We start from the raw sequence: 27,700 nt of genomic DNA, 5'->3' as shown, positions 1-27,700 counted from the left end.
AAAATGAAAGTCAAAGCAATATAATCAAACTACATCATTGTTTCTATCCTTTCCTCACCACAGCTTGTTTTATTACTAAGCAGTCAAATCATATTACAGTTATTCAAAATTGTTATTACATCACAAATAAAACTTCTTACTCCCTAACCAATTTTTCTTTAAAATTTTAAATATATAATTCCAGTACATACAACTGAATTCCATTTCAAAGATCTAATAATACCACTGTTTTTCTCCAACAAGTCTTCCAAGATTTGTTATTTCTTACATTCATGCCTACTTGAAACCGAGTTTGTTTTATCTATTAATGCCTTAACCTTTCTATACCTTTTTGCACATAAATTGCACTAGCAAGTGTTAAGAACAAATGTATTATCAAACCAATAATGTAGCAATTGTTATATTGTCTTTTCTGGTATTTTTGAAGTTGGAATTAGAATTTTATTAATATGGATGAATTTTCTCATTTGTATTTTGTGGGATATTTCACATATTTGATACAAGAATACAAGGATTATTCCAAAACTGCCTAAGAAAAATAAAGTGTTACCATATTAGTACAAGAATCTCTGGATAAGATGTGAACGTGACTTGGAGCATTATCATGATGAATTTTTGACAACAGGAAGAATGTCATGTTGACAGTTTTTTTTTTTTTATTATCAAGACATGGTTCATGTAGTATGCTCAAGGACAAATAGTCAATAAAGAGTACTACATAACTATGTTTATTGACTAAGAGATGCTGTTTGACACAAGAGACAACATTGGGAAAATGGCAATTGGAAAATTCATCAAGCCAATATTCACATCAGTCCATGCATCACAAATTATCCAGGGATTCTTGGCAAAACATGAGGTCAAAAAACTTCAGCAGGCTTCAACTCACCAGACACAGCTCCCTGTGATTTTAGGTTTTTTCCTAAGCTTAAAATTCCACTTAAATGAAAGAAATTTGAAAACAGAGAGAAGAGATAAAAAAACAATACAAGGACTTATGGTGCTCCCTGAAAACGACTGAAAAATTCTTCCAACAATGGAAACTTCCCTGGGATAAGTGTGTTGAATCACAAGGGACTTAATTTGAAAGGGGTGTCATTGAATTAAATAAGTCAGGTCAAGTATTTTAATTTCTTTGAGGCAAGGTTGGATACTCTTAGATCACATCTCTACCTCATAACACTTATTCTTCTACTACGAATCATAACCTCATATCATCTGTATATGGATAGTACTGATTCATTGTTAGGTGTTCATGATTCAAGTCAATTTAAATGCATACTTCTTTATCTGATTACAAGAAGATCTAAAAGCAGTGCATTTCTCTATGTTTTCTCAATTCAGAAGTGGCAAAACACCAGATTTGATTCACAGAATGCAACAGCAACACAAAGAGAGTTGTTTCATTGAAATTAAGTTCTATAAATAGACTAATTACTTAAAAAAATGGCAGAATTTCTCTCTGTGATGAATAACAAAAAGATAGATTATTCTTCCACTTCAGTTGATGATGGTATTCTGGGATATGGAAGGCCATTAAAAACTAGTTTTTAATCACTATGTACCTAAAGTTGAAATTGTGAATAGTGAAAACCACTGCGATCTACTAAGGAAAAATCAAATTCAAGAGGCGTGGTACCATTTAAAAGGTGTAATTTTACATCAAGATATTGCTTGATCTCGTAGGGCTAACAAAACAATCCTTTGCCTCTAATGTCTTGATTTTGAGCTGCTGGACCACCCACCATATGATCCTTACCTTACTCCAAGTGATTTTCATCTTTTTGGCCCACTGAAACAAGAGCTCTGAGGGAATCATTTTTGTTCTGATGAAAAGATTGGGTACACACTAAACTGAAAAGTTTCTTCTAGGAATGAAATTAAAAGCTTGTTAAAAGATGACTTAGTGCAAAGAAGTACAGTTGTTCCAAACTATCTACACGAATGGCCAGGCCAGCTGGTTGATAGCAAGCAGTGAAGAGAGGTCTCTTCCAAAAATATTGTGTTTTCTGTTTGTCAGCACAAAAATTTCACAAAAAAAAATTTCTCATTTTTGTCTCGTTTGAATCATACAAGCAATGACTCCCACAGTTAATATATTATTATGTCTATTGTATTATTATTACATCATCGTATTTATACTAATATTAATCTACTAATTTGCTCATGTGATCAAAAATCCCTTCATAAAACTACAGACTGCATAAATTAACAGTCTTCACAACCAGGCATTGCAAAGTTGTGTATGATTTTAAACTTACAAATTTGTCATAAGATTTTTATGTAATAATCTTCCTGTATTATGGACTACGGTGTTCAATCAAAATTGAAAGGATGCATCATGCATAGTCAAGGCAGAGAAATTATTTCTAACATTTATAAGTTTATGAAGGAAGAAGCAGATAACAAGGCTGCGACAATTCCTTTATTAAAAGCTTGAGGAAGAACTAGTGCAGCATGTAGTGTGTCTGAGCATGTGGTGACAACAATTAATAATGAAATGAAAAAAATAACAGATAGTGTTGACAACAAAACAAAATATTTTTCAATGCCAGGTAAACAAACAACTTCTAAAAGGCATATCATAGGACTGAACGACTTCGATAAATGTATGGTATGATGAAAAGTTTATAATTTTCACCTGCAAAAACATTGCCTTCCTACAGTGAAAATTCTATTTACAAGAGCTACAAGAGAGTATTAACTTTCAAGGGCAGAAAAGCAGTTTGAAATATATTCTGAAGGATCTTGCTTCAAATGGAGAAGGACCCAAAATAACAGAAAACTATTAATTGAAATGTCACACGTTCAAGAACCAAGAATTTCTGATCTGAGGGCAATAAGCGTTTCAAAAATCAAGGATGGCCCATAATTTATCTTGATGATTTGTACATACTTAGCAATCACCTTAAAAATCAATCGTGGTCAGACAATTCCAACAATGGTGTCTGACATCCAATCTCTAAAGAGTGCAGATTAATAATTATTCATTCTGGCAGTGAAAAAGTTTTCGTCCCAAATACCACAACAACGTGAGAGACAAATCAAACTGGGGACTATCACAATAATGTAAACAGTGATATGTTTATGAAATGGATGAAAGAAAAATTGCTGCCAAATTTGGAGCCAAGGAGTGTTTTAGTAATTGACAATGCTCCTTACCATAATGTTCAAATCGATAAAGCCCCAAACTCAAACAGCAGAAAACACAACATTCATCTCACCGATACTATGTATGTGCCAGAGCTGTTAAAACAGATTTTGCTGCTACATCCTTGATGAAGTTGTTCAAGAGAAGGGTCATGATATCTTAAGACTACCGCCACATCATCTGGACCTCAACCCAATTGAACTCATATGGGCTGATATTAAAAGCTATGTAGCTAATAAAAATACATCTTGTGTTTTCCTCAAGTTCAAATGCTAACAGAAGAGAAGATTGCTAGCATGGGCCAAGAAGACTGGGAAAGGAAGTGCGACCACGTAAAAAAAATTGAAGACGAGTACTTATCAAAGGAAAGTGATATCGACAACCTCATTGAATTGTTGCAGAGTGATTCTGACTCGAAGAGCAGTAATAAAGACTCAGATGACATGAGTAGGATTGAGCCGCTTGAGTAAGTGAAAGTACTTGTAAAAGTACTTGAAAGTGAAAGTACTTGAAAAAACCCGTGACGTTTCTTTGATTTGTATAAAATATGCCTTGATTAATACTTCTTCATTATGACTTGATTGTTAACGTAGTGCTAATAGTTAAGTGATAAGTGACAGATAAAACTGTAACATTTTTTTAACCATTTCATTGTAGGGTAAGTACAGTAAAATATTGCTTTTAACCATTATTATAATAAAATTTATGAAATAGTTCATAATAGTTGTAATTAATTGATAGAAATATGCTTTTAAATATTACACTAACTAATTATTTTATAGTGCTATTACAATAACATATTTAGTCATCGTATTTTATTAAATAATTTCTCATTTTATTGGATAAATTGGCATAAAAATAATATGTGTAGTTTATGCTATAGATAAACTTTACATATTAAAAGATCTTATTCTACATATTATAAGATCATACTTGGATTTTAATATTATAAATTCAAAGTAAATACATTAATCAACAAATTCACACTAATTATTTCTAAATTACATATTAATCAGGTGTATTATCAAATAGTTTAATTTTTATGAATGTTAGTTTAGCAGTTCACATTAGTTGTGCTACAGGTGTTAGCCGATAGAAGCGAACATGATGTTTTCATTAGGCTAGTGCTGACACAGCCACATGTGCAAGTAGTTTGGCTCAAGAGTGCAAGGAGGTTTAAGTTGAAAAATAAATGTAAATTATTTGTGTAAGAACAAATAAAAATTATTTTTTTTAAATTTTAACTTACTTTCTAACTTATCCTTACAAAATAATACAGAATGCTTACAAATCATATTTCATATCATCTGTACATAGGAGGTGTAGATAATATGTGATATGGCATCATAGGATAATAGTGCCTAAATGTAGGAGGAAACTTTATGCAGATTCATAATTAATATAAGTGTAGAGTTTCACAAAGAAACTGAAAGATAAGTCTACTGGTGAAAATAATTAAATAAGTTTAATAAAAACATAGGTCTGGAAATGTGTTTTAGAGTAGTCCTAGTGAAAACTTTTATCCAGATTTCTACTTAAACAATAAAATGAGATTGAACTGAAACTTTTTGGACACAATTTATGGACCAAATTTGATAATTTTATTTGTTTTCTGATTTGAAAAATTAAAAAAAAAGGAGCTCCATATCTGTATCTCCAGTAACTTCCAAGTAAATCCCAAAAGTTAAATTATAAAAATATAAAAGTTAAATTTTTAGTTATAATATTTTCATATTCATAATTGAAAGTAAAAATTAAATTATTTGAGAAACGTTTTACTTTATAACTTGGCAATAAAATATTATTAAAAATAAATAAAACCACTAATTTTGCTCAATAATTTCCGTCACAAAAATTTCAGTATAACTTCATCTTCCAGTACAGCAGAAATCAGAGTGTAATTTTTTGCTAGTGTATTCAAAAATAAAGAGTTTCCAGAATACATCTAAATTAATTTTTTCTTTATTTTCCCCAGCAGCATACATCCTAAAATATTTATTGGCTGGCAAGCCGAGGTATTTGGGATGCGGTTTCGAGCCGAGCCAGTACTGGAGCGGAACGATGATTACAATGCACCGGATCTAAATTTCATTCAGTTGCCCATCTCCCACCTGTGGAACAGGCTTAGAGCCTCGTGATGGAAGCATGGATGCTGGAATGGGACACCACGACTAAGGAAAGATCCTTGTATTGGTTTACATAGGATCTGGGGGGGATGGTAAGTCTCCAGCTCGTTTTTAAGGGCAACAGGTAACCAACCATTTTATTTAAACCAATATCTGTTTTGGTTCCTCCTGGCACCTGATAAACTGTGGGTCTGCAGGGAGGTCCAGTCAAATGAACACCTGATGTTTGACTGCCCTGCTCTTGGCGTGGGGCGAAGGGGCAGAGACCGGGCCACCCTGGAACTTAGAGGTCAAGGGAAAAATTGGCCACTCACAAGTGGCGAGAGTCGCATTGTCAGACCGTGTGGGAATTCATTGATGCAGTTGCTATGTTTAACCGACATCAGTAGTTTACCTAAGGAAAAAGACTCCTACTGAACTGCTGTGTGAAGCTAACCTAGAGATATATATGGCTGACCACCAGCCAATTAAGATTCCAAGCACTTGCTGACATTCAGCAACCTAGGTGTGGCAGCGAATTGCTGTCTAGACAAAGTAAATTTTAATTTATGGATGTCATGTATATATTTAGTAGTTGACAGGGTGCGCCTACCCATTTTAGTAAATATATGACAAGTGAGCGGTTGGAAGATGTAAGCTGGGGGTGTATGGGATCGTGCTTAGTCCGCTCATGCTGTTAGGTAAGCTCTAGTAGTTATTTAGGACACTGGTTGCTAAACTGTTTCGAGGCTCAGAAGTCATTTATGGCACAGACATTCGGTCTTAGCTTTAGGGCGACTGAATGGGGTGGTGGCAGGAGAAATGCCAAGCAAACCAATATTACAACAAAAAAAATCCTAAAATATTTCAGTTTCTTTGTGAAACGTTCTGCATAATTTTTTGAAACAGCCTTCATATCTAGACTATATTAAAGAAATATTATTACTTTTTTAAAAATTTAATTTAACAAAACCTACTTACCCCGACACTATTAACATAGTCATGACTAGCTTCATTAAACAATGAAAACAAAAATAACGGTGAATCACGATAAACATGAAGAAATGATTTTAAATAATTAAAAAATATAATATGTTTAGGTTGTGGACCAAGGCAAAATGCTGAACTCATTTTATATAGCATGGAATCCTCAACCGCTAACCAATATGTACGCATATAATGTAACGTAGGCTGTTCTGGTATACCAGTGTATAAATAATCAAACATATTAAATTCAGGTAGATCTTCTGAATACATTGTTGCTGCACCTACATCAGCATAACTATTCCAGATGAATGGCCAGTCCTGCACAAAGAATAAAAATATATTCAATACTAGCTCAAAAATAAATTATTATATTGTAAAACAGTTACTGCTATCTAATTCATTTTCACTTTACAATTCCATAAGATAAAAACAAAGTTTATTTTATAAATATGGTAGAACACATGATATAAAGCCACTATGATAATAAATAATGCAGAGTTGTTTGCACTTTAAAAACAGGTAAAAGAAATGGGTAGAATGACCAGTTTTACTGGCTCACATCAATGCAATGATATTTTTGAGTATTGAACTCATACATTGCAAAGTAATGGTGTTGAATATAAAAGATAAATATATTTTTGTAAGCTATTTTGTTTATTTTCATTTTTAAATAGCCAAATACAGTACTAAAGAATGCATCAAGTATTTCATTTTTGTATAAATACATTCTTATTTGCTTTATGACTACACTCAATAAAAGATTTCTACCAAAGTAATTTTAAGCTATATTATTAAAGTTAATTTAGTGAATGTAAGACAAGATAAACTATTATTTTAAAAGGCAATAGCTTTTTAGGTGGCAAGTACAATAATGTAAAGTGAGGGGTCCATAAGTTATCAATCAATATTGAACTAATGAATGGTCAGGTAAGTGCAATCAAGTCAATAACAAGACACCTTATCAGTGCAACACAATATTTGAAACAATGTCTATGTGGTAAAACACATGTGAAATATATACATATCCACAAAATTAAATTGTCACACTCTTCATAGATATAAATAATCTATTGTCATGGTCAGTTTTACAACAGTCATTCAATAATTAAAGACAGATTGCTCCGAAGTTAAAATGGTTTATTTAATCAATGAAACTTCTTTTCACTTTTCAGCATAATCTCCAACATTAATACACTTGTCCCATTTCTGAATCAGTTTATTTATGTCTGTTGCAAAGAAAATTTTGTCTTGGAGCCAATTTAGCACATATTCTTTGATGTCATCATTGCCATTAAACTTCTAACCATATAGCGCCTCCTTGAGTGAACCAAACAAGTGGAAATTCAATGGGACCAAGTCATTGAATAGGAATGAAATAGTACTTACAAATGCAATTTGTCGACGGTTTCTTGAGTTACCTGAACTGTGTGAGGCCAGTCATAAGATAGAATGATGCCTTTGTGCTGAGATCCAGAGTGTTTTTTCAACACTGCTGGCTTTACTTTGTTGATAAGCATATCACAGTAGTATGCACTATTTACTGTATACTGATCTTCTAGAAAATCACTTCTAGAAAAAACTGGGCCTTTTGCATCCTAAAAGATTATAATCACAATTTCTTCTACTCATGGTCAAGTTCAGAATTTTTTCTTGACAGATGAACTAATGTGCTTCAACTTCAATATATACTCTGTCTTTTTGAATCTGGTTCGTAATGATAAATCTATGTATCAAGGTTAAAATACTGTGCAAAAAAGCATCACATGCGAAGTCATGTATCCTTATGGTGATTTATCAACTCTCTAGGAACCCGTCTTGCGCTTGTTTTACGGTACAGGAGCTTGTTAGTGATAATGTTATGACTTATACATTTTTTTGTCTTTTTTTTTCGTGTCCAACACTTCATGTAATTTTTCAGTAATAATTTCAACTGTAATCTGTCAGTCTTCTTGGATGAGAAAATCTATGAGCGTTTCAAGCATTGCAATTGAAACTTCATATGGGCTCCAGAATGTTGTCCATTATCCATTAGTCATGAATTCAACCACCTTTAAATTTTTCAACCTACTTACAAAAATTTCTACAGTTCATACTACTTCATCCATATTGTTTGATCATATGAGAGTAAATGTTTAGTGTTTTCACTTTCAGAAAGCATAAAACGATCACTGATGATGTTCTTCAACTAATTTGCAAACAATTTTAATTAAACAGCTGATAAAAAGTCATCACACGGTTACCAACTTACTGTACTGAAAGTATCATAACAATGTCTTACTAACTGTCTGCCTCCATAGCTATTTGTGTACTTTTTGGTAATATTAATGACATTTATAAAATAATTTATATTGGCTTGTGTTAATTTTAATTTAAATGTTTATGATTACCACTGAAATCCTCAAGCCAGATTCTTAAACATAAAAAATTAATTTTTTTTTTAAATATAAAGAATTTAAAAAAAATAAAGACTGGGATTAATACAATCCCTGTATATGCACACTGGTTAAAGCCCACCAAAATTAGACTCTGATATGACACGGAAAATAATTCACAGTGGTAAATAGTAACATTTTAATGTTTGTAATAATATTAATGGATGTGAACTGCTACCATTAACAGGCTGATGTTATTATCAAAACATATTTATTATCAAATACTTTTAATTATGTTTACAAAATAATCTGAACAATGAAATAAAGTAAGTACATTTATATTGACATCAGATATAATGATAAATCGGATATATTGACCAAAAACTTTCTTGGTTGGTTTGGTATGCTGTTAATACATAAATACAGTATATAGTCATATACTGTTTATAATTACATCAGTTGTAGAGAAATATTGGTTATTATGACTTATTTCTCTTACTGCAATGCAACATTTTATCATTTATAATGATGGACTGAAATGATTCATCAGTAATGTAATATATCTACATCGTAGCTACAGAAATATTTTGACAGTTCCTTTTTTCTTACATACACTGTATATGTACTGTAGTTCTTTTTTTTAACTTCTTCATGTACGAGATTATTGTTAACTGAAGCAGTCACATTCAATTGTTATTAATCTTTTGTTATGAGCATATCATATCGTGCGGGTACACTATTTTATTTATTGTACTGGGTGTAATTCATTCAATAGTGATTTAATTATGACTTCACAAAAAACATTCACAGTAGAGGAAAAGGCTCACATTATCGGGAGGTTAGAGAATGATGAAACTAATAAGGACATTGCCCAAGAATTAGACGTAGGTCATTAAACAATATCAGTGACATGGAAGAACTGTGAAAAAAGTAGGAAAGATTTTTAGACATCACTATTATTAGCGGCCTTATATTGCAAGCTAAGGGAAATGATTTTTCTGAAAAATTTGGTAGACCCTGTGAAATAACTTCAGCTTGGATACAATGGTTCCATCAACATCATGATATTGTATCGGGAAGAATAAGTGGCAAGGCCGCAGCAGCTCCAACCGGTGTATCAGAAAAATGGCTAGAAACCATTTGGCCAAAATTTAAAGAAGACTATTTAGACGAAAAAATCTGTAATGATGATGAATCCGTTCTTTTTTTTAAACTGATGCCAGAAAGAACCCTTCAGTTTAATGACGGAACGTGTTCAGGTGAATAATTAGCAAAATAAAGACTAACAGTCTTTATTGTTACAAATAGACTGCAAATAGACCATTGCTACAAATAGACTGGAACTGATAAAAAATACTTCTGGTTGTAGAGAAAAGTGCCAAACCCCGATGTTTTAAAAGTTAGAAATTGCTTTCTGTTATGTATAAAAGTAACAAAAAAGGTTGGATGACAAATGATATCTTTATGTCTCAGTTACGAAAATGGGGCCAAGAATTAAAGGATTAAAATTACAAAATAGTACTGCTCATTGACAACTGTCCGGTTCATCCACACTTTGAAAATCTTTCATTATAATGTTAGTGTTCTTACCACCAAAAACAGTGGTCTTATAGCCATTAAATCAAGATGTGATCAAGTCGATAAAAGTTTACTACAAAAAACACCTAATTTTACAAATGATTCAGGATTTAGATAAAAAAAAGGAAACACAAATAACTATTCTGATCACAGGCTGGCGAAGTTACTGACATTACATGTGAAGAAGAATGTTTAGTGGAATGGGGCAATAACTCTGCAAAACCAATCGTTGTCAAATGCATTGTTTGAAGATCATCAAGAGGTAGGAAAAGATTTAGAAATGCATGAAACTGTTGTAACAGATAGTGGCTTCAGTTCTAGTAGAAACAGATAGGAACATAGGTAATAACAATGAAGGTAGATAGTGACAACGATTAAGACATCAACCCACCATATCTTCCAGAACTTTTAGCGGCAATGAAAACCATTTGCCGGTTTCTTAGTTTTACAGAAGTTTCTAATGAAAAACAAAGAGTGTTTGTTTTGATTTAGAAAAGAACCTTCAAAACTTTATTACAACACAAAATGATTGAAACAAAGCAAAATAACCGACTTTTTGCAGAAAAGTAATTTTACAATTATTCTCAATTGTTTTACTCTACCATATTTGTATTTATTATTGCATATTTTTTTGTTTTTATATTTTTGCAGAAATAAATTATTATCATTCTTAATAATTATTATTATTACTGTATTGCAATATCTGTGTAGATGACATATTAAAGTATTACCACTAAGTTACCTAAACATTGGTTGTTGCGACTATCGATTATAATGACCTAAAATTGTCAGTCCCTTGGCGGTCACTATAAACAATATTTACTATACTAACATAATAATATAATAGTAAAAATAATAACGAATTATGTAATATTTCTGTAATGGTAAAATTTTGTTTGATTATAACATTTTTTACTTCTTTGAAATATGCAATTTTCAGCAACCTGCAAACAGTTTTGCTACAGCATAAATCATTTCAGTCAAAAATCACTATTTAAAAATATATTCAACCCACTAGGTGGCCTAACAATAAAATCATAATCACAATTGATTATAATCACTGTGTGATCATAATCACACTGATTTTCAAAACTGAAGTTCTAAGATTCACATGGTTTTGAATATTAGACAGTAGTTACTAGCATATTTTGGTTGATGGTATTCAATTAACAACACATCTCAGGAATGTCGGCCTGAGTTTGTACAAGACTACACCTTATTTAAATGTCACATAAATCATCCTCAACTCATTGGGCCCATGACTTGCTTATTGCTCACAAATTGAACAGATTGCAATGTACATAGGAATAGAAAAAAGATAGATAAATTAAGTAAATAAATAAGTAAGCGCACGCATGCACACACACATATATACATATATAATGTAAAGAATTAGCAGATATAAATAAATTTTTCTTATAAGTTGAGTACAGAAGCTATTACACATCATCAAAATTAATAGTAGTTTTTGTTAATAATTGTAATTACAGAATTTTGTGACTTAGTCAGGATCAGTAGGTAGTTCAGTTACATATAGTTAAACAAAAAATTCAGTTACACCAGGGAGTTGTCATTTATCTTTTAAAATTGTTATAATATACACCTTTTTATGAAGTATTAATAATGATGACAGTTTAAGATCTATATATTAATAAGATCAGAAAATAATTAGTTACTATTATTTGTGAAAAAAGTAAATTTTAAACTGTCAACTAATTTTTAAAAAAAATATCTAACAAAAAAGAAGATATATCAATTAAGACTGAGTTAGGTGACATTAAAGTTTATTTGAGTTAGATATAAAATTAAATACTTGTATGTGTATTTTGATAACTCAAATTTTCATAACCTATGAAGAGCTTATTATTTTTATTCAAGAATTACAACAGTCATTAAAAGGTAAAAAAACCATTGGTATTATTGTTTTATAAAGTTGCCACTCAAGTATATTTCCTCTTAAAAGTAAATTTAGGCTAATCAAGGTATAATAATAAAACAGTAAATTATTAAACAATTAGGAAAACCAAAAATCAATATTTTGTTACTATTAATTAAATACAATATGTAATTCACTGAGTATGGTAGGTTCCGTGACATATGTTATAACCCCCCTGGCCCACCTTCCCCTATAATTATCATCCACAGTCAAGCTTCATCTCCAAACTAGAAGCATGATGTAATTTTTGAACAACATGTACAGTATTAATTTTAATGCACTCAAGTTAATTACCTTGAAACTTTCATAGTTTGAATTTGGCGCAGGAAATCCCGTTAACATTGGAATGACATTTGGGAATGTATTTTCACCAACTTTATTAAATCCCAACATAACGGTTCCATTAACTTCTTCTGTTATATATTTATATGACTGGGCAAGTTGACGCATAAAATTCAGTCTTGACATTGAATCCAATCCAATCACAGCAACTCCAATTTCTTTATCATTCTGTAAAATTAATGATTAAATTAATCAACATAAAATTAATATTAATGTCTTATACTATAAATATTTATAATATAATATTCATAATACTATTTAATTAAAACTTTATGATTTTTATTGTATTCTAAATTATATGAAGCAACCTTTGCAACAAGTGCAACCTTAACAAAACAGACTTTTGAAAAACCTTGTTTAAAGCATTAGATTATAATAAAATCAAATGACCCACTAACAAATGACAATTGCACAGGAATTGTAAGGAAGCATTAGCTGTGTAGAATTTCAAAGTTGGATAGTAGCTCATCCTTTTTTGAATATCTATCCAGAATAACCATAGAAATTTAAAATTTCCTCTTTTACTTTATACTAATTTCTCAAAAGAACAAGGTAAACTCAATATTATCATAAAAATCACCATCTTTTTTTCTATAAAAATACTTTTAAAAAAATTGATATTTATCAAGTTCACTCATGCTGCACATAATGCCTCATATATATTTAGAAGTAATTAAAGTTGCAAACATAAGGGTTATGTCTTCTGTACTACATGCACTTTACTTGTCAGCAGCCGTAGAGTACTGATCAGTGCAACATTATGTGTTTGTTACTATTAAATTCACTGAGTGTAAATCAGTCATGATCACACTCATTTATTTATTTATATGTATAAAAGAATTTGCTAGGGCAATCAATTATTTGGGTTTCTGAAAATAATAAAGAGGTAACGCAAGCAATACTACAGTACCCTTGACAAACAGTAAGATAACATACATTAACTTACGGAATATCAGAAAGAACAGTATAATAATATTCCATCACAATTTTTCTTTTCATCCATATAAAATTCAAATATCTTGGAAAATTTACTACTGAATCACCTTGACATTTATAGTAAATTCATTTACGTTATATGTGAAAATCCTTGAGTATAATCAATTTAATTATGCTATAAGAATTTCATTTCTACCTTTAATACTCTTTCCACCTTGTTTAGCTCATTTTCCCTTATTTTTTAGGATAATAATACCCTTGAATATTTTCAATTTAACTATTTTAATATTGTCAAACAAAACATATTTAACTAGGTATATTAATAAACAGACAGAACTGTAGTCAGTCCTTCAAAATAAACTGAACTTGGCTTGGACAAATACAGCATTGTAAAAGGTTTGAAGTCACTGACTCTTACTTCTTTTAAGTAAACAATAAAATGGTAACTTTTACAGCTCACAAGTATGAAGGTATGCTTAAAATTGTGTTGACCTCTGAATTAGGACATTTAAAAAAAGAAAATGATGTGGAAGTTCAAGCAAAATGATGCTACATCATGTACAATGAAAATGTTACATTGTTTTCTGGTTATTTAATTTTTTGGAATGGAATTGTTAAATGACCATAAACATCTCCATATGCCATAAACATTGTCTTAAGTAAGTACCATCTCTTCTTATGGAGATTATTTCACAAATTTTATTTGTGAAAAGAGACCACGACAATTGAAGAATTTAGAATTATCACTGAACAAAAAAAAAACAAAACTAAATAACTTAACGGAATGTGTGTTAATTTGAAGAATCAAAAGAATGTATTGTAAAAAATACTTACATCACTGTTGTAGGACTTCCCCGTCGCACAGCTAAAGCCATGTTCTGAGAAAGTTCTACAACTATGGGTTGTTTCTGATGTATGGCTTGCGCACACATACACACACAATTTAAAAGATTTATAATTTTATTTAAATATATTTTTTTTGTTTATTTAATTCAATGATTCTAACTAAATCACATGCGCATACCATATTTAATTTGCGTGGGTGTAGCAATACTAGCAGCGACAGTTGGCACTAACTAAATTAATGTAATTTCACAACTTATATAGAACGAATTCTGCTTAAACAGCTAGTAGCTAGTGTAGCCATGAGGCTTAACGCACCAGGTTCTGAGTCAACTGGACGATCGAGTTGCAGACAGAGTTATTTTTTTTATACTTTAAAATTATTTTTTATTTAATTCTATTGTTCACCTGTGACGTCACAACATAGCAGATGACTACAACAGCATTTTTTTGGGTGGGGGTGCGATTTGGCAAAACCTTTTTTTTTGGAACTATTGTTATTTTTTAAATGTTAACAAATGGGCCTAAGGAAAATAAGACCTTAATTAAGTGAAATCTTGAGGTACTGAGGGTGACCTTGCTCTACAGACTCACCCCCTTGATCTTTTAAGTTGAAAATTTAATAGTATCAATACCCCATACATAGAAGTAATCTGAGAAAGTTTGGTCAAGATCGGTCCAGTAGTTCTGCAGATATAAGGTGATTTAGAGGCCAAAACTGAACACACACATACGTGCGCGTGCACATATGAACATTAACATCAGGAGAATTTCCATCTGGTTTTTTGGGTTCCTTAGATGTCAAAACATCAAGATCTGGTGAAAACCACATTTGCCCAAATTGGACCAATTTCAATACTTTCCCTTCTAGAGCTATAGCTCCGCTACAGCACTAAATGGGAAAGTAAAAATGGATCACTTTGTCTAATGTTAACATATAAAAAGTAAAGTAATGCAATGCTACCTACAATGATAAGGTTTGAAAACTGTCACATTCTAGTACTGCATCTTATATGCATAAGTGTATCACATAATATTGTTAATTGTCTAGTATCCTAGTGTAATTAACAAAAAAATGTCTATAGTAGCGAGCAAAGTAGCAAGCTTAATATAAAAATTATCAAAATTTACATCAGAAGTTTTTTTTTAATGTATGGGTCCATCATAAGATCCAACATATTACTGTTGTTACGTATAAAATGTAGTTGATGTCACCCAGCTGATTTAAAAAGTGGGTAAACCCTAACTAGAAGCTTAGTATCAGTAACTAGCAATAGAAACTTTTAATTTCTTAGATTTCATGTTTTTTCACAATAATTCATCAATTTTCATCATAAAAACACTTTCAGCCAAGACACTTTCCATTTATACATTCACATATGTTCAAGAACAGCATCAATTAGGTAATCATTAAGAAAAGAATGCAGCCTATCCCTTTTAAATCCCTTTTTTCCCTATCCCTTTTTTTAATGATGTAGACACAAGATACCTTGTAAGTTTTGAAAATTTGCACCTTCTGTTTAAAATAATAATCCTCATAGAGAAATTATTGTTTCATAAACTAACAACATTTGTGATTTAATAAATATGGCTAGTATCTCATTCTTGTTTCCTATTTAATCATAGGAACTGATTAAATAGATACATATATGGAGTGTAACTTGCATTTGATTTAACTTAAGGAGAATTAATATTGCTTGAAAAATAGTATGGTGAAATGGCAATGAAATATATACATGTTTATGAGAGGTACAAGTATTTATATAAGGGTTGAATTAATTTTGATGATGATATTGGTAAAAAGTGCTGCCTGTTTACAGCAAGAGATTATGAAAGCACTAAGGTTTTAAAATATTATTCAAAATGATAGAAAGAAGTTTGTTTGAAAACAGCATCAAAAATTGTAATAATTTGGAATCAAAAATATTGTGGGACCACAATACTCGCCATAATGATCTGAAAATTCATCATGTTTGTAAATAAACTTTCAAAAATTATACTGGCACATTAATCTATGGTAATCAAGAAGCAACTTTTATGACACAATCTTTTAAACACATATCTTTCAATTTGGCATACATGACTTTCCTATTTCTTCAATTTAAGCCAGTTCTAAAAGAAATACAATAATGTTATGAATCTGATACAACAAAGCAAATGAACGTTTGTAATAATGGGTTCCAGGAATGTTTCCAAAAATGTAAAATGTTGGATAAAATATTTCAAAGAAAACTTTTTTTGAAGTTAATTTAGGGAAACTCTAAAAGAGCATTTCAGGATGACTGAACAAATAAGGTGTCTATTCCAATGTCTTTTTGAAAGAGTCAATAAATAAAAAAATTTGTTTTTTCTGATGACTTGTTACAAACAGCTTAAATTTTATTTAACTTAAAATTCTGCCCATAGCTAACTTTTTAATGACAAATCAAAGTCTAACAAAAGATTAAGCTTGAAAGGAAATTTTTTACTTATTCAAAATTCAATATTCTTGCAATAACCCTCAGTGACATAATACATGTGTACACCAACACAGTAAAAGAAAAGAAATGGTAAATATCCTAACCATATTTTTTGTTGTGAAGAAATATGTAGATATGTCTTCCAGAACAAAAAAAAAATATTTGTAATATCTGGCAATAGTGAAAAATTCAGCATTACTGAAAATGATCATATGAGGTAACTTATAGTAAGAAAGATTTTGATTTAAGTAAATATATTCATTAGAATAAATTTTATTCTACTTAAAAATACAAAACAATCAATTTTTATTGATATACTTCAATAACACAAGGTTCACAAAGAAAGATCGCAAAAGCTATCAAATGTTATATTACAAAAAGTTCTTAATTTATTCTTCTTTCATAATGCAATTTTTGAACAATATAAACATACTTTGCTCAGAGAAAATAGCAGTTTCCAAATCCCATTTTTTCAAATTGTCAATCATCCAATATCATTCAGCATCTAAAGGAATAATTTGATTTCATGAATATCAGCACAGCCATTCTGGATATGATCACAAACAATCTAACATACAGCCTCCACCAGAAAAAAATATTCCTACTAGATAAGGAAGAATATATTTTCCTCTAGTTATTACATGCTGGTATAAATGAAGGAAATATAAATTAACTTATGATTCATTATAAAACTAAATGCAAAATAAGTAGATATTTTTCCTGAATAACTTATATAAATATTTATAATTTTTTTATACAAAAATAATTTTTTAAATTAGTTTTATCAAGAAAACCATATTTTAAAATCCTATAGTAAAAACAAAAATATATAAACAAGTAAATAAAAATTATAAACAAAAGTAGATATGAACCTGAAAATTGCGGACAGATGGACTTCTTCGTACATAAGCATGAAAATTACGATAAATAACAACAGCAAAATTCTTGCATTGCACATAAATAAAATCAGTTTTTGGTACATCATGACCAGTAATTTTAATTTCAGGTCCATAATTAACAGTAAAATCATTGTTCAATGGACGGAATATCTCTTGATAAGTACAACTTATTGATGATTTATCATAACCAGCTTCAGCAAGTGCTGTTTCATTGTAGACTAGAAACCCATTTTTGTCTATCATAGTTAAAAGATAAGATCTTTCAAAACATCTGTCAACAAAAAATGAATGAGTATTAATAAAATAACAAGTAGCAGCAGCATCCTGGCAGTTTGTTGAACTAAACTGGTTATGATTTATTCATTTTCAAATGAATAAAACATATAACCAATAAATCATATAATTGTAATTTTCAGTTACAATTTATTAGCTATCAATTCAATTAAATAAAAAATAGAATTTTAATATACCACACAAATCGTTCTCACATGACAAATAAGTACTTATTACAATAATTTTTGGAGTCTGTAAGCTATAAAAATAATTTAATACATAATAAAAACATTTATGTACATTATATGTGATTGTACTATCCTTTGCAAGACCACTTTTCTCTATTACAATAGAAATATAACAGTATTTTACCCTCATATGGATAAATACTAGGCTTTATTGGTTTATTGATAAATTTACAGGAAGTTAAAATAAAATGCATCAGTTATAAAAGATTAAAAATTATTTTTTACTTTGGACTCAGTATATGAATGTCATCACTGGAGAGGCCTTTGGACCCTGTTCTCTTTGGGTGCAAAGTTTTGATACCAGTAGTGCAGACTAGATTTCTAACACAAAGCTAGAAATTATCCTTCCAGCAGAATATTTGTTTCTGAAAATAAAAAGGAAACAGTAGCAGCTAGGTCAGTTATATCATCAGAAGAGCTCCAATGAACAAGTGCTATAAGATAACAGAAAATTCTTTAAGATTTTACACTGTTTAAAATCAAATTTCATTTTTTCATGCATTTTATTTTATAAACAAGCATATTATGTGTTTAAATTATACCACGTTTCATATTTTAATTTAGTAATAGTTTAAAAATAAGAGGTTGCAATATGTAAGATGCAGTACTTCAAAATGAAATTTAGATTATTCCACACCTTATATATATTGTAATTTTTCTTGTAATTAATTTTAATTGATTTTTTCTTAACTGTTCTGAATGTTTGATTTTGTATTTTTTCAGTTCAATATATTTTAAGTGTGTACTTAATGGTAATTACAGCTCTATTAAATTAAATTAATTAGTTATGGAGCTCAGTTAACCTCAATAAACCAGTATTTTTTTTTATCTCAATAAAGCAATTGGTAATATCTCAATTGACACGAACTAATTAATAATTCTATTGATATCAAGAATACTTTAAATATTAGCTCTAAACAACACAGTGAAATGTTATTAGAGACAATACCTCTATAGGATAAATATCCCCATATCCTCTAAACTCATTCTTTCCTTATCACTCACTTCTTATTCCTTAGAAAGTTACCATAAGAATTGAATAGTCTTGGCATCATAATTTTGCTATACTAGCATCTAATAACTGGTGAACCAATCACTTTTTTATTGAGAATTACAGGGGTAGTGTCTCTGCCACTGGTAGTGTCCAAAACTGATATAATGTTGTGATTGCACAAAAAAGTCATACTAACATCAACATTAACCTACTGTTAAACATACCAACTATCTAAAGCCTCCATCTTTTTCTAAAATGTATTGTTTAAAAATTTTATAAATCATACAATTATATTTGATCCAAAAACAATAAATAATATAGACTAATTGCTACTTGCAGAATAATTAGCATTATTCAGTATTGCAGATATATATATATATAAAAATACTATTTACTATATGATTGCCACGTGGATTTTAGACTGTTATGTTTCAAGTTACATATATTATAAGTTCTGTGGTTCTTTCAAGAAGATGAAGAGATATTTCAAGGAACAATAAAAAAATTGAAAGAAGACAGCTGAAAATAAAGGAAAGAGACCAGGATAACAAATACCTAATGTGCAGATTACACAGAGCTAAAGGAGTTTTAAAAAGATTTCATAGTCTTATGATAAAAATTAAAATATAATTAATAGGTTTTTTATTTTCATGAATATGCACACAAGTACATGTGCACACACACACACACACCTCATACATTTATTTGATTACCTTATTGGATCCGCTACACGGACATGTTGTAAAATAGTAGGATGAAAAGGGTGAAGTATTGGGAAGTGGCATGAAACCTCTGGGTCTCTGGCATCACTGAATATATTGTTCTAAAACAGAAAAAATTAAGATTTTGTCAAATAATGCATGTTTAATTGAATACATTAAATAACTGCAGATACATATTTTACTTTTATGCCCACTGTATAAATGCATAAATATGCTGTAGTGTAATACATCTTTAACAAACCATCCCGTGGTGGCTCGTACCTAAAATTAGTGGGGGTGCTACTCAGAAAATTTTTTTTTGGGTCTTTTCAAGGCCATGGTTAAGTTTTCTGTAAAATAAAAGAACTGAAAAAAAAATTATTTAATAGAATAACTGGAAACAGGATAATAACCTACACTTAGGTAATTATTCACTTTATCACAATCAAGAATATGGTATATGATTTTTAAGCACATTGTGCTTAAAAACCGTATTCAGTTTAACCAAATAAATAATAAAATGTCAATACAGATAATATTTTTTAGTATTATTAGATAATTTAATAAAATGTCCGTTTCAAAACACTATAGCCCAATTGTGCTTAATTTAAATTTCTATGTACACAAAAACAAATACATAATTCGTTTTTACTAATTACCTTCTCTTTCACCCTTTCAGCGTTTTTTTTTTGACAGATTTGGCGATTTCCACCATCTTCTCATCACTACTGAAAAAAAACAACTAACCTGCTTTCATATTCCTTCCACTGACTAAACTAGAAAAGGGAATGAACAAGAAATGAGCCATACACATGAAGAGTAATTGATTGTAAATGATTATATTGACTAGGTCGTAATTTTTTTTATTTCATACAATTTTTTTTTATTCATTTACATAACCTCAAAGTTTATGTATGATAATACAGTGTAGAAATGTTATATCAGGCAAAAGATTTAATAATGAAATTTTGTCTACTATGTATATTTTGAATCCTGGGATGTACCAGAATTAAATATCAAAATACAAGTTTTTATAATATAACTTACATGAAACATTTTTTGTTTTTTACATAAAAAAATATATTTTGTACTTAAATGATTCGAAGAAAATTTTTGCCATCCTCTCTGCTCACTGTTGAATTGTTGATCATTATATGATTAATAATCATATAATAATATAATTATAATCATATAGCCTTTCATAATAATTATCAAAAATACTTTTTTACAGAAATTCAGGAAAATTTGTATTAAAGAAACTTAAAGAAATAAATATGTACTTAAAGAAATAATATGTATTTATAAATTTCTGAGAGCCTTTGCTCATGATCAGTAGTAATCGTTTTAAATTATTCTCTTCATTACTTTTATTATTTCGAAGGTTTATTATTACATTTCACTTTTGTACACCTTTTCATGAGAAAGTTGTAACTATACAAAGTGTTTTTGTAGGTATATCCATATTTTAAATAAAAATAAAGCATATAGCAAAATAAGCAAAATAAAACATATTTTATAAAAATAAAAATAAAATAAATATTTTAAATAATTAAAAAGTATAAAATAGAGTAAACTTTAAAAAAAATAAAGTAATTTCTAAAAAGCCACATTAAAAGTAAATTTTAATACTTTTCAATCTTTATTTAAACATTTTAAAGCAGTAATGATTTAGTTTCCTCAGATTTTGGTAGATCTTTGAGTTTAATTTGGTACTGAAATCTAAAAATTAATGGTTAAGAATTGGAATAGTATCATTATTAACTTTTGGTGCATCATTTTTTCCCCTTGAAGTAGGTATTATTATTATTATTACTACAATTTTTTTAAAGTTTATTTTATTAAGGCAATAAAGCTATTACAACATTAAATATAATATATAATAGATTAAAGCAGTCAGATGATAATGCATGTAAAAGTATAATAAAATACAAATCTTTTGTAATCTGACAATAATTCATACATTTAACAAAACAGGTATTTAAGGATTAAGCTATAACAGATATATAATATCAAACAATAATAACTCATTTAACATGACTTAACATATAACCTCTATTAAGCTTTAACTACTTGTAATATAATATTGTGTATTGTTAAATAATACTATAAAAACATACATAAAAAAATATAATTATTAATTCCAACAAAATAATATTGTAATAAAATACCATTTATTGTAATGTACTACCATTTATTAAAATGGTAGATAATTTTTTTTTCATATAATTTAATATCCCTTAGATACTTTCTTTTATTGTTCAGCCTTACTCAACCCCTCATAAAGGGGTGAGGGTAAAAGTCTTTTTTTTCTTTTTTAGACTCAAAATCACACTGTTGTACTAATTAGATGATTCCATATACTAGTACTTCATTTGGATTATGTATCCAGTCAGGAGTAGGGGGTAATAAGTTTAATATTTTTTTTTTTTACCTTTTTTGTAAGTTACCTTTTTGCTTAATATTTTCTAACTGGATAAACCAATTTTTATGAAATTTTGTACGTTGCCTTCTGAATTTAGATCACTGATGCCATTTAATTTTGGTTACAAAGGTTAAGGGGGAATGTCAGTCCTGTATCTCAAAATTTTATTCAAAGAATTCAATATTATTTTTACATAATCTTTATTAGAATATTTATTTCAATCTTCCATTCAATTTTCCTCCTAAACAGAAGTGTGAAGGCAAAGCCTTCAGTAGTATAACCGGATTTCGTCAAGAAAATTATGCCACATTTCATCAGCTGTTTTTAACTGATAATATAACATTTTCTTTTAAATAATTATTTTCTGATAAAGGTATGTAATTCATCTACGAAGAAGGTAACAATTAAAGGTATATTTTGACAAAGAACATTTTAGGAAAATCAAAAAACTGAGAACACTTCTCTGCGGCACCCTGCATTATATATTTTGAAATGAGAACCAACGTTTTTTGGATTCTATTTCAAAATGATGAAACCATACAGTTTAATTCTTCATTTATAAAAAAATAACCCAAACTATTTTATAAAATGCATGAGAATAATTTAGTAGAGCTCATCCATAAGAGTTTTTCGTAGGGTTTTATTTTTTTTAATTTTTGAAAGGTTATTAGTATTAAATGTTAACTCTCGTTTCATCCCAAACATAATTTTTATCATGTATATCTTCACATTTGATTTCAGAATATAATTCATTTTAACTAAATTCTAATACTATGAGACATGAAAAAGGTTTAATTTTGAAATTAAGTTTTGGTAAACCCTACTTTCAGGACTTCCAATGAAAAATTTTTAGATACATTTTGTTTTTTGTTTAAAAAAACAAAATTGGGTTAAAGACAAGTCTACCAAATTTCAACCAAGACGAAAGGAATTACCTTTTTGGCATAAATAGTACATTATAGATTATAAGAAACAAACTATCTCATGAGGCTTATTAAATTTGGCGATTTCAAAAACTTCACTTTCTTTGAAGAATAATCATTTTCCTTCAAGTCGCTATTGCTGATCGATCAACATTATGATCTGAATGCTTTTTATCAAGCGTATCTGATTGTTGCAAGTATTTAACACAATATGTTTCAATTAACAATTATTTGTTTGAAACTGTAAGAATGATTAAAAGATACAAACACCATACTTATTTACCAAGTAAATAAAATGTATCGTATGTCGATTATCCGACCGCCGATTTTCGTATGTCCAATTATCCGGACTGTTTAGACCTGCACTAAGTAACTTTAAAAAAAATTTTACACAATTTAAAAAATCAAAATACTATTGCTTTAACAGAAAATACTTTTATCGATCTTTATTTTTACTGGATTTTTTAATTTTTTGCAATTCATGCAAAATAATAAGATGCGTAAATTTAGACCTGTGTTAAACTAATTACAAAATTAACTTCTGAAAAGACTGTTGGAAACACATTAATAGATCAGACACGAGCTATAATGCAATCATGTAATAAGTTACGTTCAGGGCCGTGACGAAAAGGTTATGAATGTTTGTCAATCGCTGTAGAATAGTTAGAGCGATAAAAATATGAGTGCTATTCTACACACGGTATTTGTTTAATAGATTACGAAATCTTGCAACTCATAAATGAAGATCAACAAAGCAAGTACAGATTACAAATTTTTTTTCAATATGAAATAGTTTTATTCTATTAAATGTACTGTAATTTTTCGACTTGCAATTTTTAAGAAATAATATTTTTCATAGCACGAACTTAACTCAATTTCTTTTCAATAACTGTTTGTAAGTTTTTTCTTTAAATAACATTTTTTATAAAATAATAAAGTAAATTTTAATTTTTGTAAATTCTGATTCATTTATTAGCATATTTCTACTCATCTGGATTTTTTATAACGTTTTACTATATCTGTTTTTGTACGAGATCTGTTCAGAAAATAACCGAACATTTTTAATTACGCGCCAACGGAGATATTTAGTGACGTGCGGTTGACAGCATTGTGTTCCGCATAACCTCTGTAATCACATGTTCTTGAATTGTTGATATCTCGTTCAGTTTTCGTGTTATTATTATTTCAGTGCAACGTGTTTATGTGTTAGTATCGATTTTTGTAATGTTCTATTTTCGGGAGCAATGATACAACGGAAAGTTTTGCGTGAAACTGAGGAAAACATTCACTGAGACGTTTCGACTTTTGAAACAAGCTTACGGAAATGATGCTCTAAATATCTTTCCTTTTCTTGTTTAGCTTCCGGGAATTACCGTTCAGGTATTACTTGAGAGATGAATGAGGATGATATGTAGGAGTGTAAGTTAAGTGTAGTCTTGTGCAGTCTCAGTTCGACCATTCCTGAGATGTGTGGTTAATTGGAACCCAACCACCAAAGAACAACGGTATCCACGATCTAGTACTCAAATCCGTATAAAAGGAACTGCTTTTACTAGAACTTGAACGCTTGAACTCTCGACTTCCAAATCAGCTGATTTGGGAAGACGCGTTCACCACTAGACCAACCCGGTGGGTTAACGGAAGATGCTCTGGGTCGAACGCAACGTTACGAATGGTTTTCACGATTTAAAAGTGGTCGTCAGTCAATTAAAGATGACCCTTAATCAGATAGGTTTTCGACTTCCAATTGATAACACCCACGTTCGAAAAATCAACAATCTGGTGCGTGCAAATCGCCGATTGATTGTCAGAGAACTTAGTTAGCATCTCAACTGGATCATGCCGTGACATTTTGACTGAAAAATTGAAAATGCATCGAGTTGCAGCAAAGTTTGTTCCTCGTTGATGACCGAACAGCAGAAAGAACATCGAGTGGACGCGTTTCTTGAACTTCGTGAACAAGCCGATGACTATGAAACATTCATGCAAAGGATTATAACGGGAGGAAATGCTGGATTTACGATTACGACATCGAGACAAAAATCCAATTATCACAACGGATCGTCAGTCTCGATCCAATGTCAAAGTGATGCTCTCTGTTTTTTCGATTTTAATGAAATTGGGCATTTTGATTTCTTGCCTCAAGGTGCAACAGTGAACTGTGCGTACTATCAAGGCGTCCGTTTTGCAACGGTTACCTGAAAAAATTGACAAAAAGAGACCCGAGTTGTGGCGAAACTTCTCATAGTTCCTTCACCACGACATTGCACCCGCACACCCAGTTTTGTCAATTCGACGGTTCTGAGCCAAAAATCAGATCACTGTCCTCCCTCAGCCTCCCTACCTGGCTCCTTGCGAGTTTTTTTCTTATTTCCGAAATTAAAATCTGTGTTCAAAGGATGCAGTTTTGAGATTACTGATGATATTAAAGCAAATTCGTCACGAAACTTAAAGGCAATTTCAAATGAAGCTATCTAAGACTGCTTCGCGAAATGGAGACAACGCTGTAGGGGAAGAGATTACTTTGAAGAGGAGAAGGACTAATTAATCTATGAAAAAAATCTATTATAAAAAAATAAAGTTCGGTTATTTTGTGAACAGACCTCATATGTATGTTCTGTTCTGCCTATCTTTCTAATTTTACTGAAATACATTTATATTTTATATTGTCGTTTTTTATTGAATGTAATACCCATTAAACATTACAATGATATTTCCAGTGCATATGTTTGATAAACCATTTTTAATTTTCCAACTATCCAGATTCGGCCTTGCAAAGATCACACCGGATAATCACATTCTATTATATTTTTTGAAGTGCATTGGTTTTTCCACGCACTTTCAGAACTATCTAAATATCTTTCTTCGGAAACGGTAAAGTTCATTTTCCATATCATATAAAGCCAATTTTATTTTCTTTATTTAATTTTACGCCCTCAAAAGCAGTGAAAAACTGCAAAAAAAATGCAGTTATTCACTTAGAAAAAACAGATTAAGAATCCAAGTAATCTATTACAAGCAGCGATTACAATTTACAGCCGTTCAAAAAATGACGCAAATGATTCAAGCAGTTCTCACGTGCATCTATAAATTGCAATTATCATTGCGTGAATATCTTGAAGATATGATTGCATTATATTGCCTTTTATCGAGCAAAATTTCGAATAAAAAAACTCCGTTAGTACTAATTTTTAATACTGTTTGTAATCAAACACTTAAAAAGTATTTTTAAACAACTAACGAAGGTAGATTACGTTAACTGATTAAAATGGATAACGCTTATATCAGAGAAACCTTCAAGTGTTTCGGTGATAATTTAAAAATTAAATTGTAAACAAAGAAATGAAACTTACTGTACTATAGTACCTACGTGACAACAAATGTCTTATCTTCAGTACCACCAAATTTAAATTAACTTCTTTAAAGTATTACGTGTCTCAAGATAAGGTTGGCTCTCAAAGATTAATATAATAATACAATATTAATAAAATTAAGTTTTTACATAAATTCATTAACAAACAAGTATTGAATTATTGGTGGAATTGTTGTTTTAATAATAATAAAAAAAATCAAAGAATAATTTTCAAGGATACATTAATTTCTCATCAATTAATCTAACTAAACATATCATGACTTGGCAGCAGAAATCCCTTCCTATGTATTCAAAACAAACAAAACACTTCTTGTTTTACAGAAGAAAAACGCAAAATTATTTTAATATAATACAATATAGATGCTTTGAAGTGAAGTTTTGGAATTGTAAACATTTTAACAAATTTTTAAATATCTTTGACTGTTACAAACTTCTTAAAATAAATAAACTTATTAATTTTTTTGCCACATTGGAAGTTTGCTGCTTGTATTCTGAATATCACAGGAAACTGACTATTTTATTAAATAGTAAAATTGATTTCTGAATGCTAATAACTATTTTATATTTATTTAAAATAAAGTACAATATATAATAAACATTAAAAAAATATTGGATATTGTTACCAAACTGCATTAATTAAACATTATTAAAATTAATAACTGTTTAACTTTGTACAAAATTTCTTCTTCTTATATATTTCATTAGACTCCCAAATAAGATTGTAGTATAATGAATGGAGTTGCCTAATTATTTACTTAATTGAGTCCTTGAATTTAGATTTACTGATAAGGTGGTGGACTCAAGCAGAACCTTGTAATATTTTGTAACACCTTCCTTGAAATACGCCAATTATTCTTTGAAATTATCCTCATAAAATACCTAGTTATTTGGAGAGTAATTTAGATCGCACATGTGAATAGTTAAGTCATCAGTTCCTTGTCTAATAACGATTATTATTTAGATTAATAAATTAATCGAAATAAAATTAGATTTTTGTCCAACATATTTCTTGAAAATCATAGAATCAACTAAATTTACAGTGTACATGTGTTTGCTTCTTGTTAAACACATTCGTGCAATGTAATCATTGATTTGATTAGCGATTGTAAAAGTGTTCTAAAGAACTATTGATCAGCTTCCATCATCTTTACTACAAGT

At 29.7% G+C, this 27,700-nt stretch overlaps 1 protein-coding gene across 1 annotated transcript in view; it reads right to left on the bottom strand.

Moving 5' to 3' along the window:
- Positions 1 to 27,700, bottom strand: part of LOC142329898 (uncharacterized) — a 327,751-nt gene that overhangs the window by 5,841 nt on the left and 294,210 nt on the right. Inside the window, exons 5-8 of the mRNA XM_075374814.1 lie at positions 19,837 to 19,946; positions 17,582 to 17,879; positions 12,424 to 12,639; positions 6,238 to 6,561 (exon numbers count right to left, since the gene is read on the bottom strand). Coding sequence (XP_075230929.1) covers positions 6,238 to 6,561; positions 12,424 to 12,639; positions 17,582 to 17,879; positions 19,837 to 19,946 — 948 coding nt within the window. The remainder of the gene's footprint in view (positions 1 to 6,237; positions 6,562 to 12,423; positions 12,640 to 17,581; positions 17,880 to 19,836; positions 19,947 to 27,700) is intronic.

This window comes from Lycorma delicatula, chromosome 9 (assembly GCF_047948215.1).
Source record: "Lycorma delicatula isolate Av1 chromosome 9, ASM4794821v1, whole genome shotgun sequence".
Taxonomy (NCBI): domain Eukaryota; kingdom Metazoa; phylum Arthropoda; class Insecta; order Hemiptera; family Fulgoridae; genus Lycorma; species Lycorma delicatula.
The sequence above is the reverse complement of the archived record's forward strand: the minus strand, read 5'-3'. Positions and strand labels throughout refer to the sequence as shown.